General features: G+C 47.0%; 1 protein-coding gene, 1 long non-coding RNA gene and 1 pseudogene across 2 annotated transcripts; all 3 read right to left on the reverse strand.

The window, feature by feature from the left end:
* Positions 1 to 1,058: 1,058 nt before the first annotated feature.
* LOC147008175 (histone H4 transcription factor-like) lies at positions 1,059 to 6,555 on the reverse strand (annotated as a pseudogene).
* LOC147008176 (uncharacterized) lies at positions 6,206 to 8,293 on the reverse strand. The gene has a single exon (XM_085865492.1). It carries the CDS (start codon positions 8,254 to 8,256, stop codon positions 7,342 to 7,344), a length of 915 nt encoding a protein of 304 aa, XP_085721618.1. The 5' UTR covers positions 8,257 to 8,293; the 3' UTR covers positions 6,206 to 7,341.
* A 199-nt stretch (positions 8,294 to 8,492) lies between these two features.
* On the reverse strand, positions 8,493 to 17,872 carry LOC147008177 (uncharacterized). Its single transcript, XR_015053605.1, has 3 exons — positions 17,461 to 17,872; positions 17,112 to 17,243; positions 8,493 to 8,626 (listed from the first exon to the last, which is right to left on the reverse strand). It is a non-coding gene; the product is annotated as an uncharacterized LOC147008177 (long non-coding RNA).
* Between the last annotated feature and the right edge of the window lie 91 nt (positions 17,873 to 17,963).

Below are 17,963 nucleotides of genomic sequence, written 5' to 3' on the forward strand. Positions count from 1 at the left end.
GCATCAAGAAGTGCAAGGTGAGGCAGGGGTGCCAATATTTAATGGATCATTTCTACTTTTCACATGATGATGTCATTGTTTGTATAAAATAATTTATAAAATTACATACAAAACGTATGACAGAGAAGTACATTAGATGCAGAACATCTCATCGTGCTGGGAAAGAAAATCGAAGACCAAATAATCAAATCAAGCTGAGAAGTATAGGCACCAAACAAGCAGCAAAAATCGGGAATCCCATGGAAAATCCTGAACACGATAACGAAGACTCCAGTGTGGCTTTGGTTGTGTGCTTCGGGTGGTTATCATGCTGAAAGGTGAAATTCTGTCCCAATTTCAGTTTTCTTGCAGAGGACAGCAGGTTTTCCTCTCGGATTTTTCTGTGTTTTGCTTCATCCATATTCCGTTCTATCCTGACAACTCACACCCTCACCATGTCTCTCCAAACGGACCGGCTGGAACATGATCTTTCCCAAGGAAGCCACATCTCCAAGCTGGCTTCCAAAGTCAATCGCCAACCTGGCATCCTCCATTGTGCGAAGTCCTTGCTTGGCACATGTGAGATTCTAACCATTTACAAAGCTTTCATCCACAATGTGATGGATTACTGCTCCCCCCTCTGGGGTTGTGTTCATGCCTCACACCTAGCTCGACTTCACACTGTTGAAACCAACGCTTTTAGGATCATTGGTATTTCCCGCGATGAAGCTGAGTCTTTGGATCTCTCACTTTCTCACCGGAGGAAGGTCGGTGGTCTTTCTGTCTTCTACCATCTACTTCCTGGCCTTGTCCCCCCTGCTCTGTCTGTGATCTGTCCCCCCTATATTTCCTCAGGGTGCTCAAGGTCTGACAAAAATCTCCTTCTGGTGAAAATGCCAAAATCAAGAATCACTACTCATCTTCACTCTTTTATTCCTCTGTTTTTCTGTCTTTGGAACAACACCTTGGGGGTCGTGCCTCCAGGAGCGCCTCGGTCTGTTCCTTATCGGGGGAAGGGGTGGGGGGTTGGAGGATGATCGACGAGGAAGAAGACAATTATTCTCTTTCAAAGCAGATGTTCACCACCATCTCCTATCTTCCCCCATCCAGAGCTGAGTCGTCAACTCCACACCCTCGTAACGGACCAGGTTGACGCGCAAGAAGCCATCTTGGTTCACTTGATACCTGCATCCTCAATGGAACACGCGTCGTGACGTCATTCTCTCAAATTCCCTGTTTTCCTTCCTGAAAGTCCCTGTGGTGCCGTCTTGTTTACCTCATCCCATCCCTGTCCCTTCCACAGATATCCTCTTGTCTTTCTTCTGCACTATTTTGTGCTTCCCTTTCCCTCCCTTCTTGTCTCCTGCCTTGTGATATGTTTCTACCAAGGATGGACGAGCGTGCACGTCTGACACATTGTAAAGACGACGTGAGTTTATCATGTGGTCACGGGCCGTGAATGGTCCCCCAAGGGATGATTTCCACGTGACGTGTACTGTCTAAAGTTTATATGACCCCCCAGGAGGGGAGGGGAGGAGGGGTGGATGGGGATGTTGGTGGAGTTGTAGATCAGGAGAGAGAAAAGGGGAAAGAGCTTTGGAGGGAAGGGCAACCCATGAGTATTATGGGATGTGTGTGGGTGAGGGAGGAGTGGGTGTTGAGTCACAATGAGACCATTTTATTTTTTTTTTAAAAAGGTGCGTGCACCTGGTAGGATAACCTGCACCAACAGGTGCACTAATTCATCTCTGAACTTTAACCTGGGTTCGAACCAAACCACCCAAAATAACCAAACCAGCAGCACAACCAAACCACCCAAAATAACCAAACCACCCAGCACAACCAAACTAGCAGCACAACCAAACCACCCAGCATAACCAAACCACCCAGCACAACCAAACAACCCAACATAACCAAACCAGCAGCACAACCAAACTACCCAACAAAACAAAACCACCCAACATAACCAAACTAGCAGCACAAACTAAACCACCCAACAAAACCAAACCACCCAACATAACCAAACCACCCAGCATAACCAAACCACCCAACATAACCAAACCACCCAGCATAACCAAACCACCCAACATAACCAAACCACCTAACATAACCATTGCCAAGGAGACTTCAGAATGCAACATGGACGCTCTGTTTGGACCATGGTCTGCAATGATGACGATGATGTTGTGCCCCAATACCTGAAACGGGGTGTCCGGCTTTGCCCTTTGAAACAGGTGTTTCTTCATCAGGTGATGTGTGAGAATACTTCCGCGTGTGAATGTTTTCTCACACAAGTGACATTTGTACCGCGGCCGGCAGTCTCCCTGGAGAGGAAAAACCATTACATCACAACCATGTCCCACCACCTACACCACGACATTCAGGGTGTCCCACCACCTACACCCCGACATTCAGGGTGTCCCACCACCTACACCCCGACATTCAGGGTGTCCCACCACCTACACCCCGGCATTCAGAGTGTCCCACCACCTGTACCCCGGCATTCAGAGTGTCCCACCACCTGTACCCCGGCATTCAGAGTGTCCCACCACCTGTACCCCGGCATTCAGAGTGTCCCACCACCTGTACCCCGGCATTCAGAGTGTCCCACCACCTGTACCCCGGCATTCAGGGTGTCCCACCACCTACACCCCGGCATTCAGAGTGTCCCACCACCTGTACCCCGGCATTCAGAGTGTCCCACCACCTGTACCCCGGCATTCAGAGTGTCCCACCACCTGTACCCCGGCATTCAGAGTGTCCCACCACCTACACCCCGGCATTCAGGGTGTCCCACCACCTACACCCCGGCATTCAGAGTGTCCCACCACCTGTACCCCGGCATTCAGAGTGTCCCACCACCTGTACCCCGGCATTCAGAGTGTCCCACCACCTACACCCTGACATTCAGGGTGTCCCACCACCTGTACCCCGGCATTCAGGGTGTCCCACCACCTACACCCTGACATTCAGGGTGTCCCACCTGCCACATGACCCGACCCTTGACCACGAAGCCGAGTTGTTATCGCCACCTTGGCAAACACACCTGGCGAGGCCAATCTCATCCGGGCCACGAGGCTCGGGTAATCATTCAATATTCCAACGAGGTGCTGTCACGCAATGGCCTGCCCTTTTCAGGTACAGTTGTCGGTGTGCCGGCACGACTTTAAGTGAGAGCCGTTTGTTCACCGGTTTCACGTCCGGCAGGTGAAGCCGTGAAGGTAGGAACCGGTGTTCACGTGACCTTGTGAGTTTACCTCCCTTTTGGGTGGTGGTCCGTGGTTTTTATGGCCAAGTTCCAATGGCCAAGAGACTCACACAACCAACCAACCAATCATGGGAGTTTGTTTAAATCTTTCTCTGATTCATTCATTCCCCATGAGGTCGTTCCATTTGACCTCCGACCTGTTTCTCAACGAAGAGCATTTCACAGGTACCTTTTAAAACCCGTGTGGACTGGGGGGAGTACACCTGTAGTTACCGGTAACGACCTCACCTGGTGGACCTCGCGGTGATGTTTTCGGACTGTTTGCTTGGAGCGGGCGACGTAAGAGCAGGAAGCCGCGTCGCACCGAAAAAGAGGATGGACGCCGTGGGTCTGCAGGTGTCTCCCCAAATCATTCTGACTTTTACACCTTTGGCACAGTGACGTCACACAGGTAATCAGGAAAAAATCAACATCCTCCACCAAAGCTCGGGCAGCGAATGAAATCCCTCGAAGCAAACACGTTTCCCAAAGGTTCCCAACCGCACTCCATGATCCCCGATGCATTGTGGGTAGCAGGTGCTCACGGATTTACAAAAGCAGGTGCACAAAAAGGGGGAGAAACCGGCACACAGACGATGTCAAGGTGTGTACAAAGTGGGGGAAAGAGGACAATGACATGAAGGTGGTGTGTGATGGAAGGTGTAATACCTACCTGTGATCACACAGCGCACAGGTAAATGGCTGCTCGCTGCTGTGTCGGAACTTGATGTGATTTTTCAAGGCGGAGGGTGTCGGACACGTCATGTCGCAGGAAGGACACTTGTAGTGGTTAACTGCAAGATGGACAACGCGGGTTACCGATCGCACGACCACCACGTCGCACGACGACCGTCGCTCCTTCCCGAACGGCCACAATGGTCCCTCCTTCATCCCGCCCCGTCTTCCGAGGGACGTTATTTAGTCCGAGTCTTTCACGAACCGGTTGGCCAGGCCTGACGTTCGACCGAAGGTCCATGAAACATCGGGTAACTGTGCTCACCTGGACGACAAAACGCACACCTTACAAACCGGGGAGATAACAAACTTCACGTGTGACCGGACAAGCAGCTCTGAAATGACAACACCTCCTCCACACCTCTTCGTTCCTCTGATCACCTGCTCGTGAACAGCTTATCCTTCGAGGTAAACCAGGTCACGTGATTCCAAACTTTCATGCGCCGGATATGAAGTCCACCGTCTTCACCGGTGGTTCATCGCTGAGGGTGACTTACCGTGACGTCTCATGTGATCGATGAGGATCCTCTCGCTGGGAAAGAACTTGGAGCAGAGCGAACAGTGGAACATGTCTGCAAAACACGTGGTACACACCAGGAACACGTGGTGCACACCAGGAACACGTGGTGCACACCAGGAACACGTGGTGCACACCAGGAACACGTGGTGCACACCAGGAACATGTGGTAATAATACACCAGGAACATGTGGTACCCACAAGGAACACGTGGTACACACCAGGAACACGTGGTACACACCAGGAACACGTGGTACACACCAGGAACACGTGGTACACACCAGGAACATGTGGTACACACCAGGAACATGTGGTACACACCAGGAACATATGGGATATACCAAGAGCATGTGGTACCTACAAGGAACACGTGGTACACACCAGGAACACGTGGTACACACCAGGAACATGTGGGATATACCAAGAGCATGTGGTACCTACCAGGAACACATGGTACACACCAGGAACACGTGGTACACACCAGGAACACGTGGTACACACCAGGAACACGTGGGATATACCAAGAGCATGTGGGATATACCAAGAGCATGTGGTACCTACCAGGAACACGTGGTACACACCAGGAACATGTGGTACACACCAGGAACATGTGGTACCTACCAGGAACACGTGGTACATCCCAAAAAAACAACGGGGATACCAGGCAAGTGGATCAGATTAGAAAGTCAAGTTCACTCTTCCACTCCTGATTCTCCACTCCTGATTCTCTACTCCTGACTCTTCCACTCCTGACTCTTCCACTCCTGACTCTTCCACTCCTGACTCTTCCACTCCTGACTCTTCTACTCCTGATTCTCCACTCCTGACTTTCACTCCTGACTCTTCCACTCCTGACTCTTCCACTCCTGACTCTTCCACTCCTGACTCTTCTACTCCTGATTCTCCACTCCTGACTTCCACTCCTGACTCTTCCACTCATGATTCTCCACTCCCGACTCTTCCACTCCTGACTCTTCCACTCCTAATTCTTCACTCCATATTCTTCCACTCCTGACTCTTCCACTCCTGACTCTTACACCTCTGACTCTTCCACTCTGATTCTCCACTCCTGACTTCCCCTCCTGACTCTTCCACTCCTGATTCTTCCACTCCTGACTCTTCCACTCCTGACTCTTCCACTCCTGACTTTCACTCCTGACTCTTCCACTCCTGACTCTTCCACTCCTGACTCTTACACTCCTGACTCTTCTACTCCTGATTCTCCACTCCTGACTTCCACTCCTGACTCTTCCACTCATGATTCTCCACTCCTGACTCTTCCACTCCTGACTCTTCTACTCTCTAATTCTTCACTCCTTATTCTTCCACTCCTGACTATTCACTCCTGACTCTTCCACTCCTGACTTTTCCACTCTTGACTATTCACTCCTGACTCTTCCACTCCTGATTATTCACTCCTGACTCTTCCACTTCTGACTATTCACTCCTGACTCTTCCACTCCTGATTATTCACTCCTGATTATTCACTCCTGACCCTTCCACTCCTGACTATTCACTCCTGACTCTTCCACTCCAGATTATTCACTCCTGACTCTTCCACTCCTGACTATTCACTCCTGACTTTTCACTCGTGAAAATGCCTCTGAAGAGAAACTCACTGGACGATGGTACTTCGACCAAATGTTCTCGTCCTTCACGTGGACGAACCCTTTGACACCTGTAAAGCACCTGCAGGATGAGCACAGTTTGTGATGAGGTCGGTCCCTGCTGATGAGAAACATCCCCATAACATGATGCTGCCACCACCAGGCTTCACAGTAGGTATGGTGTCCTTTGGCTGATGTGCTTTGTTGGGTGTGCACCAAATGTTGCGTTTTGCATTTTTCCATAAGTCCCATCATACCACAAAACTTTTTTCCACATGGCTTCAGAATGTCTGGAGTGTTTTCTTGTATTCCTCAAACATGACTGAAGGTGGGCTTTTTTGTGTAACGGCTTCCTTCTTGACACCTGACCGTGCAGCCCAGACTTGTGGAGTGCTTGCGGTAATGTTGTCACATGGACACCAGTGATCAGTCCTTGCCATGAAGGTCTGCAGCTCTTTCAAAATTGCCATTGGCCTCTTGGTGGCATCTGATCAGTCTCCTTGCTTGGTTATCCAGTTTGGAGGGACGGCCTTATCTTGGCAGGGTCTTGGTGGTGCCATTCGCTTTTCATTTCTTAATAATGACTGTCTTGACTATGCTCCAAGGGATATTCCAAGGCCTTTGAAATATTTTTATACCCATCCCCTGATCTCTGCCTTTCCACAACTTTATCCTGGACGTGTTTTGAAAGCTCCTCGGTGCTCATGGTTGAGCATTTGCTGTGAAATGCAGGACTCAGCAGTGGAAACCCAAAGGAACGGCTGATTTTATTCTGAAATCATCAGACTCACTACAATTTAACACAGGTGCAGGTCAATTATCCTGGTGTGTGATTTTGAAGGTGATTGGTTACACCTGAGCTCGTTTACAATTGCTATTATATTGGGGATGGACACTTATCCAACCAAGACATTCTAGTTTTGTGTGTTTAATTAATTTTCTGAAACTTGTGTCTTTCATTTTTCACTTGGAAGTTGTGGGTTACAATGTGCAAGTGAAGGTGCAAAAACTCTGATTTAATGTTTTTAATTCCAGGCTATAAGACTTCAAAAGGTGAATATTTTGAAAGACGGTGTAGACTTTCTATAGACACTGTACTCGTTCTCCATCCCAGTTGACATGACGTCTTCCAAGTAACTGCAAAGTGCCTTTTTGTTCTCTCCCCAACTCTTACCAGATCTTTTTACAATCTTTCTGCTCTTTTGTCGTTCTCCTAGTTGTGGGTATATATTTGTTGATGAATCTTTTTGTATTTTTCATTTCTCTTCTTTGCGATCAATGGCACTGGATTCGCTGATATTTCCATCCCATGTGTGGCATCTTCTACTCGCACCTGTTGCTGGAAATTCTTTGCTTTGATGTATTCTTTGATGTCGAGATGCAGTTGATGGATTATAATTAAACGCTTTGTTGCACACAGGATAATTGTGGGGTTTATCTCCGGTGTGTATTATTTGATGTCTACGTAAGTTCGATGAATGATTAAACGCTTTGTTACACACAGGACACTTGTAGGGTTTCTCTCCGGTGTGTATTCTTTGATGTGTATGGAAGTTGGATGCTATATTAAATGTTTTGTTACACACAGGACACTTGTGGGGTTTCTCTCCTGTGTGTATTATTTGATGTCTATGGAAGTTGGATGCTATATTAAACGCTTTGTTACACACAGGACACTTGTGGGGTTTCTCTCCTGTGTGTATTCTTTGATGTGTATGGAAGTTGGATGCTATATTAAACGCTTTGTTACACACAGGACACTTGTGGGGTTTCTCTCTTGTGTGTACCCTTTGATGTGCTGAGACAGACGATGGACGAGTAAAGGTCTTGTTGCACACAGGACAATTGTAGGGTTTCTCTCCGGTGTGTACCCTTTGATGTGCTGAGACAGACGATGGACGAGTAAAGGTCTTGTTGCACACAGGACAATTGTAGGGTTTCTCTCCTGTGTGTATTATTTGATGTCTATGTAAGTTCGATGCTTGATTAAACGCTTTGTTGCACACAGAACAATTGTAGGGTTTCTTCCTGGTGTGCAATACCTGGTGCTCATGTAAGAGTGATGGCTGATTAAACGCTTTGTTACAAAGAGAACACTTGTAAGGTTTCTCCCCTGAATGTATTTTTTGATGACGATTTAAATTTGATGAAGAAAAAAGTCCTTCCTGCATTGTGAACACTTGTAGGATTTCTCATCGCTGTGCAACCTTTGAGGTGTCAACAGATATGAAGAAGAAGCAAATCCCTTATGACACACAGTGCACCTGTGTGACGTCTCACCTGTGCATATTTTTATACATCCTTTTAGACACGATGAGGAGGTGAAGTCTTTGTTGGTAACAGGAAACTTGTTTGTCTTGTCACTTCTTTGGTTCTCCTGTTGCAAGACATTGCTAAACCTGTCACAGTTGTTGTTTGTAGACACACCCCGAAAATGGTCAACATCCTGACAAAAAGTCTCTGTCGGGTGATGATCGAAAGAAACTTCTCTGACCACCGACGAGGAACAGTTGACACGTGAAGACGTTTCAAATTTTTTCTCTGCAAATTGACAATTGAGCAAAAACATCAATAAATCACTTTTACAACTTGAACGACACGAGTAGAGCACATAGTCTCACCTTGCACGTTCATTCTGAACAATATTACCATTGTTAACTGAACATCCCACGATCATGGCCCACTACTATCATGGCCCATATGCTCGTGTCATCCAAGCACCCCACAGGATAATATCACATTGTTTCTTGGAATGGGTTATGTATGTCAAAAATTTAATTATTCACTCACGTCTGGTCAAAGATCAGATAAATGAAGTTTCAGATTTTCCAGAGGATTTCAATTCAACCAATTATGGCTGGAATAAGACTTTCCTGATGACATCATCATTATCATCCGATATACCCCATAAGGAGTTGATAACACATGCAAAGTTTCAAGTATTTTCGGTGAGTGGTTTTAGAGAAAATGATATACAAATTTCCCCTTTAATTCAATATGGTTGCCATACCATGTGACAAATTACGACGATGTCAACAATAAAAACATTCTCCATCGGGATTTCCTCCGATGTTTAAAATTTTGCATCAATCGGACAAGCGGTTTCAGAGAAAACAATTTTTAAAGTGAAAATATGTAGACAGACAGACACAAACGCACACAGACACACCGAACACATTGGACAAATACAACAGTTCACGAAAGTAAAGGGAAACCCAAAACTAAAAAAGAGAATTCAAAAAATAAAAAAACAAATATAAAATTGGTGACAAAGACCTCGAGTGCTTGGGTGTTGAAAACAAACTCAATGGAGAAATGATACCAAGAAAGATAAAGATAAAAATAAAAACACCGACAATGAGGAAGCAAACACCAGGAGAAAACAAAACCACATGTTTGAGAGTAATCCGAAGAGATTCTTCCACGAATTAGGGAAACAGAAGCAGAATGTGTCAACTCCCCCTGAAAAAGAAAAGATGGAGAAACATTCTGGAAAGGAATTGTTGGAGATCGAAAGAAACATAACAAGGAAGCAGAATGGATTGTGGACTTGGAAAAGAGGAAGCACCATGTCGGTGGAGAAAATGTCCCCAGTGATTATATTGATGAAGAAATAAATAATTAAAAACAACTTCAAAAAATGCCACCAAACTTTAAAATCCAGGCCCAGATGGAATTCCAAACTTCTGGCTGAAACAACTTGATGCTCTCCACAATCACGACACCAGGACATTCAAACAACTGATCCAAGAGGAAAAGGAAGTGCATGAGTGGTTTATAGAACGAAACACATTTCTCATCGAAACATATTGTTACGAATTTGGAATTCGATTGCACACAACATACAGGTTCCTTTTGTCAGCTATGTCGAGAAGTGCTTGTTCCCCAGATAGCTCACCTTCCATTGTTTAAACTTGTACGTGCCCGTAAAAAATAAATAAATAAATAAATAAACCACACAGGCCGTTTCTTCACTCTCACGTGCCCGTACATGTGTAACCCGGAAGTTCGATATTATTCGCAGTTACGATTGTTCACAATTTATTTTTAATACCCAATTATTCAATTAGCGCCAACGTATTTTACCTTTTCGCAATGTCGTGGCAAGGAAAAACAAAAAGAAAAATTTACTTCCTGGTTCGGAGCATACCAGCACTCTGATATTCCCGAAATTTATACACCGTCTAATATGAAAACGATCATAACTTAGGCCATTGTGCTTATCTATAAATGCGCATAAGAAATCGATAAATTATTAGAATACACGAAGTCATCACTCTCCGGAAGCCCGTACGTTGTAACCCGTAATGGGGAACGTGGCTGAGCTTCCCTTCCCCATCGGCCACGCCCACGCAACAACGTGTCTTGCCATTGGTTGGTAAATAAATGGCCATAACTTGGGAAGCCCTTGTCCGATTAATATCAAACCTTAAAAAGGCACATCCTCAGGTCCCCAGCAATATACCTAGCAAGTTTCAATTGGATCGGACCAGCGGTTGTCGAGAAACAGCGGTCACACACACACACCCACACACACACACACACACACACACACACACACACACACACACACACACACACACTGCTGGAATTATAGATAGATGTTTCGAAATCGATTAGATGCGCTGCGGATCGATTTAATAGTGAGGGAGCGAACAATGGAAAACGGCCCTCCTCCTCTTCTGCGAATAGGAAGAAGAGCCCTGCCGTCCCGTGATTCATGACGTCAACAACTCCCTCCCACCCGTGGTTGATCACGAGGGCATGAGTCACGCCGGGCGCGGGGGAGGGGGGCGGAGAAGGATAAAGAGGAGATCCTTTCTTTGTTCGTGTTCGGAGTGGGGGAGTGGTCGTTCAGCAGGCCGTCGAGTCCTGTTTGGCTTGGGTTAGGGTTGAGGTTTTTGGAAGCTTTTTGCTTCTGCTGAGTAGTTGTTCAGCAGACCGTCGGTCCTGCTTGGCTCGGGAGAGCTTTTTGCTTCGAGCTGCTTTGTTCGGAAGAGAGTTGAGCCGGTTGCTCGACTCGAGCTGCGAGTGGCGGCTTCTTCTTTTTCTTGGTTCGTGGAGCTCTTTGTTCTCCGTTTGGTTCCTGGCTTGGTGCGACTCGTCAGCCTCTTCTTGGAGGTGGTTCCTCGGGGAAGCGATGCATCAACGGGAAGGATTGGCGCCTCGTCTCACCAGCACGTGTTGAGAAGCGCGGGAGGATTCGCTGGAGCTCGGGAAGGATAGCGGCTCACGGCGATTGGGTCCAGCTCGCTCTCGCTCGAGCCCGGATCCGAACAACTTGAAGACCACACAAGGTGGAGAGATTCGAGATAGGTCCTGGGTTTCAGCTCACCTGTCCTCCGAGCTGGAGCCCGTTCTTAAAGGCCTTAGCCACCATTTCTTGGGTGTGTGTGTGTCCGTGGGCCCGTCTAATAAGTAGGAAATTGTTAAGTGCTTTGTGTGCTGTAAATCTTTGCATTGCATTTCGTATAGTCGGAATAGTTCTGCTCTTTCGTGCTTCCCCAGTTCCCCGTTATTGTTAATAAATACCCCAATTGTTAAATGTTTTCAGCTCATCGCGTCGATTCTTTCATTGACTGAGCATTTCGTGTGTTGGGAGTGAGAAAGCCGTTGGTTTGCCGTAAAAGGGGGACATTTGGACCGACGGCTCTCGGCGATGAAGCCGCTCGGAATCGTGCACCGGACAGGCTCGCCTCGGCGGTTTGTTCCGTACGAGTTCTGTTGAGGGTGGAATACCCCGGTAGTTGGATCACGTGGGTATTTAGGTACATTGAAGATTGGGAATCGACCCTACCCCACGTGATCTGCCCATTGGCGTATTTCGGTTCTTGTACAAGGACCCGTCGACTCGGACTTATCCGGGCGGCGATCAATATTCCGGGCGATCGGTCGAGCCGACTCGACTTGCGGCTCCGTCGGAGCGGTCGGATCGCGGCCGCGACCCCGGCACAGTAACAATATGAAGAAACCCAACTTCCTCACAAATACCGGCCGATAACATGTTTGCAAACAACACACAAACTTCTCACAGGAATAAAGACAGAAATGATGTTCCATCACCAAACCCAACAAGGAGGTTGAGAGGTAGAACAAAAGGGCCACCAAGCTCAATTGAACAAGGCCGTACTTGAAAATTTCAAAATGCGAAGAACCAAATTGTCCACCGCCTGGATGGACTATCAGGAAGCTTTTGACAGTGTTCCACATTCATGGATGATAAAACGCATGTAAATATACAAAATCAATCCCCTTTCCCTTTCAGTGTTTCCCCCCTCTTGTTTTGTCTGGCTCTGGACCCACTGAGTAACCTCATCAACAAACAAGGACATGGATACACCCGAACAACCAATAGAAGAACATCCAAAGAAACAGGAAAGGTGACACACCTCGGATACATGGATGATTTAAAGCTCTTCCTGACCCAGCTATTTTAGCTGTTGAAAGTCTGGTTGGGTCACAATAACACCAAGCAAGGAATGAACTGGCCAGAGCAATGACCACCACACGAGGAGACACTGACAACGCTGCCAAAGCAGACTCACAAATGGCAACAAAACGAGTTTAGAGACGCCGACAGCAGCTGCATTGGACTTGGCAACAATTAACAACTCTTCATGTAAGAGGCACCGACAGTGAGGAAGATATAAAACACTGACAGTTTGGATCAGGAGACAGGAGAGAGGAACAATGTAGGAGACGAAATGGAGGAGGGAAAGGAGAGAAAGGCTGTCTCCTGAACTGCTCAATTTAATGTGGTGCAAGAAAGGCACATTCTCTGAATTTCATGTGGCAAAATTAATTTTCAAACATATTCAAACAGTAAAGGAGGAATCGGGAGTCCACGGTATGTTGAGAGTGGGATGCCGCGGCGACCACATTCCCTGACAACAAAGAACCAACTTCACCCTGCTATATGTTGGTCACTCAAATCGACTGGTCGGTCTACTTGTCGAATCTACTGCCCTGCTGTTGTCTTCGAGATGACTTCAAAGCAGGAATCTCCTTGCTGGCCTTATCGAGAAGGCAGTCTGTCCGTTCTTCCGCTCTCTCCTCACATGCTTCCAGTCACGCATTGTCCTTCATAGCTTGGAGAACCCCAATTCAACCTCTCTCTGAGACAGCTTGTTCTGTGCACGAGGGTTGTTCTCCATGCTGGGGTGTCCCAAAGCTTTCACCCTCTGAGGACTTTTGCGCCACAATTATCCTGTTGGATTCATCCGATGTGCACCCACTGAGCAAAATCTTTTGAACATGCTCACAGCCGACCTTTCACCTATTTATAACCTGCTGTGGTTTATTTTACAAAATGGTTACCTGAGATAAGTTGTCAACTGAAGTCGTGAGTTAACTCATAGCTGCATTGATGCAGTGTCTGTGACGTTTGTACTTTTGTCGTTTTGGAATTCTTTGGAAAGTCATTAAGTGTTGCTTTTAATCAGTATTATGTTTTAAAGATGGACAGAAGCGATTAATATTACTTATGAAATTATCCTTCTTTCTCTTGTCTTCAGAAAGTATTCACACCCCTTGACTGATATCACATTTTGTTGTGTTACAGCCGGGATTTAAAATGGATTCTATTTCAATTTTTTGTCACTGATCGACACAAAATACCCCATAATGACAAAGTGAAAACATGTTTTTAGAAATTTTTACAAAAAAAACTGAAATGTCTTGCAACAATAAGTATTCAACCCCTTTGCTATTACATTCCAAATTGAACTCAGGTGCATCCAATTTCCTTTGTTCATCCTTGAGATGTCTCCATAACTTTCTCCCTGGTTAATCCCTCCTCCGGTATGAAAGACCTGAGCCTCGTTCTGGTGGAGGAGTTGCTCTCTTCATTAAAGACAATTCCTCACTCTCCATGCACTGCCCTCACTTCCCCACACCCCCAGGAATACCTCTGACTTCGGCTTCCCCTCTACTCCCACCTCATATTTATATGTGTACTGTACCATCCACCAAACAGTGATGACTCCATTTACCCCTCACTCTCAGAAAAAATGGACCAACTTCTATCCTCTCATCCCAACTCTCTCTCTCTCTCTTCCTCATATTTGGTGACTTCAACTGCCATCATGCCAGTTGGTTGGGTGTCGGTACCTTCGTCATCTGCCATGGTACTTCAGCAAAAGACTTCTGCGACTTATTGGGACTGACTCAATCAGTCAACTTCCAGACCAGGATCGCAACCAATGGGCCTCCATCTCTTCTGGATCTGATTTCGACCAATTTCCATGAAAATATCTGTTGTTCTTCCTCCACTCAAATTGGTTCATCTGACCACGTGCTTGTCAATGCTCTGTGGTTCTCCAATTGCAGCCAGACATCTCGCTCTACTTCCTCTCCTGTTGCAGTCAACATGTGGCCCTAAATGGAATTCTCTCATCCCCTCTCCCTGTTCCTCAAGTTCCTCAAGGCAGTGTTCTGGGCCCTGTTCTTTTTCTGGTTTTCATCAATGATCTATTCGACTCTCTGGAAAATCCTCTTTATCTCTTTGCTGATGACTCCAACCATCTGCCATCCCTCAGATCGACAAGCAGCAGCTTCTTCGTTTTCTGCAGATCTGGATAAAAATCACAAACTGCTCCAACACGTGGAACATGTCTTTCAATCCTGACAAATCTCACACTCTCACTATGTCTCGCCGAAAGAACCGTCTGGAAGCCCCCCCCATCTACTTTCTCAACAATCATCTTGAAGAAGTCCTTTCATTCAAGCTTCTGGGTCTCACTATCTGCCATGATCTTTCCAGGGAAAGCCACATTTACAAACTGGCCTCCAAAGCCAGTCGCCGGCTGGGAATCCTCAGTCGTGCAAGGTCCTTCTTCAGCCCATCCGAGCTCCTGACCACATACAAAGCTTTCGTCCGCAGCCTGATGGAGTATTGCTCTCCTCTCTGGGCTGGGGCTCCTGCCTCTGACCTTTCTTGGCTTCACGTTGTGGAAATCAATCCATTTCGGATCAATGGTATCTCCTGTGGTCAGGCTGAGTCTTTGGGCCCCTCATTCTCTCACCGCAGGCAGGTCAGTGGTCTTTTTGTCTTCTCTCGTCTCCTCTCCGGTCTCGCCGCCCTGCTCTTTCTGTGATATGTCCCCCCATATTTCCGCAGGGCGCTCAAGGTCCGTCAGCAACCCCCTTCTGGAAAAACTTCCAAAACCAAGAATCACTGCTCACCTTCACTCTTTCATTCCTCTTTTTTCCCGCCTTTGGAACAAACTCCCACACTCTCTTCAATCCCAATCAGCTGTTTTGAAGACCTGGAGGGACCTCCAGGTGTTCAACCTCCTCCAGGTCTTCAAAACAGCTGTTCACCATCCCCTCTTAGCTTCCCCCATCCAAAACCACGATCTTTTCTATCCCCGTTAATCCACCCGAAACCCACCTCCTTCAAATTCCCTGCTTTCCTTCCTGAAAGTCCCTGTCGTGTCCATCTTGTATACCCCATATACCTCACCCCATCACTCTTCCTTCCACAGTTCTCCTCATGTTTCTGTTCCCCATTGTTTTGTCCTTCCCTCTCCTGTCCCTCTTTTCTCCAGCCCCCCTTGTTGTGCGTTGTGTGTTCGCTCTCATACGAGCCTCGACAAGGTATACAAAAAAAAAAATAATGAAACATTCCCCTTGCTTCGTGCTGCCTTCTGCTCCTCTTGCGCTGCCTTCCCCCCTCACGATGCCTTACCCCCCTCATGATGCCTTCCCCCCTCACGATGCCCCCTTCCCCTGATGCTGCCTTCGCATCCCCTTGTACCGCCTCCCCCTCCCTCAACAGAAATGAATTACCAGATCACAGCAGGATAGCCGAGAGGTACACATGCTCGCTCTCAGCTGTCTCGCCTGGGTTTGAATCCCGACCCAGCTATAAACTGTCATCCCGGTTTTTCACAGGACGGCCTGCTTCACATTCATAAATGTGTGTGCTGTCTCCCGGATGGGCGTTCAACTGGGCGTCACAACGACCTGGGTCCCCTCCTCTACCCCTCCCCTTCTCCCTCTGCCTCTCTCCTCCCTATCCCTCTCCCTCACCCCCATCGGTCCCTCTCCTATCCCATCCCGCTCTCTCCTCACCCTCTCTCTCGTAACTCTATCCCTCTCTCTCATACGCCTCTTCCTCCTCTATCCTTCCCATCCCTCCTCTCCATCTTCCCTTGAATATTCCCATCAGCGAAGCGACAGGTAGGATTTGCTGGTAAACAAGTAAACAAACACGAATTCAGCTTAATATATTACATTTTCACACTTTCCTCAATTAAAAAAGGTTATGATGAACTATAAATTATTTAATGAGAGAGGTGATCACGAGAGTTCAAATCCCTGCCCCTCAGTGATGGGTAACATTGTTAAACGTGTCCTTTATGATCCATCCTTGAAGACCACACTCTGTACAGAGAGAGCATCAGTGGTGCTCCAGCAGTCTCCTGGGTTATTGGACACAATCCTGGACAGGTGACCACTCTGACACAAGATACTCAAACGGCTCAATCATCCCAGCAAGCTGGTATCACTTTGCCAACCTCAGAAGGATAACAAGCTGAGTCAACCCCACCTGGTATTAATTCAACGACAAAGTGGGATTTGAACTCAGGACCCAAGTAAACCAAGCCCACCACCCAAACCATTAAACCAACACCAGGTATCCCTTGATGATATTTCACCAAAACAGATAAACAGAGTCGGTACAAACACACCTATCCCGTGACAATGGTTTCATAACAGTTCTTACAGCAGGTCAAAGGTTGAGGTCACAGCTTCAGGTCAAAACTTCGTGTAAAATGATTTTGGGGTCAAAAAACTTTGACCTTGAACTTGTGACTTACATCCATCGAACAGAATTAGTTTCCTGGTAAACTCTCACTAACTCTGCTTTATAAATATCCGACTGGTTTAGTGGTAACTAAGTTCACCCTTCACATATATAAATGTAATATTGAACATAATTTGGCCTCAAGGTTGATACAGGACAAGCTGTAAGCTGCCATCCTGGTGCTGCACAGGTAAGGTGTTGCATCAGTGAGCATACCTTCCTCTGAAAGCAAAGGTAAGTCGCTTGTCTTCTCATCCAGTGATTCCTCGAGGACGTAAAAGATCCCACTAGAGTCCTCAACAACAGGCCATTATGTGCCGGTGCAGAGGCCCATCATCACAAGTAAATCTGATTTGGTGTAAACGAGATGAAAGAGGAATCGAATGATGAATGACGTGATGAGGTATATCATGATGTCATACATGTACAAGAGGGAAGGGAACACGTCATGGATGGGATTTCCCAAATCAAAGACATTCCCCAAATCAATGAGTTCCTGTGTTAGTACACAGCACGGATCAGCACGGGAAACGCAAGTTCTAGGTACGGGGTGAACGTCACGTACCGGGTCTGGACTCCTTATCCTCGGGTGAACCGTCCATGGACCCGCGGTCTTCCGGAGAACCTCCCGGACCGACCACGTCTCCTCCATCGGAGCCGTTCGTGGATCCCGGGCTGTTCGTTCTGACATCTCGGGTCATGGTGGACCGCACATCGTGTAACGTGAAGGACGGTACGCTGTGGTACCCGAGGGAAGAGCGCGAGTTGTTCCGGTAACAACGAACCGCGAGATCGCGGTGTCTGATTGGTTCCCGCCAGATCACGTGTCCATGATTTAAAATAAATACAGAAAGATCGAAAGTTTCGTTTTAACGGATTGTTTGTGTTTCAGATTTTTTTTTGTGAAAGTGGAAAATCGAGTCCGAGTTCGTCGATGATTATTCCCTCGACACGAAACAACGTTCTTTATGTTCTGTTTTTGTATTTATCAATAATCTTCCCTCTATAACGGAGTTATATGTGGGTATGTGGGTATGTGGGTACCATCTACTCCTCCGAGACCGAGGA

The sequence above is a fragment of the Eptatretus burgeri genome, chromosome 21 (assembly GCF_056783735.1).
Source record: "Eptatretus burgeri isolate ZD-2024b chromosome 21, Ebu_testis_v1, whole genome shotgun sequence".
NCBI classification, from domain to species: domain Eukaryota; kingdom Metazoa; phylum Chordata; class Myxini; order Myxiniformes; family Myxinidae; genus Eptatretus; species Eptatretus burgeri.

Coding starts and splice junctions, on each gene's coding strand:
- LOC147008176 (XM_085865492.1), bottom strand. CDS start 8,256: ATGCAGGAAGGACTTTTTTCTTCATCAAATTTAAATCGTCATCAAAAA.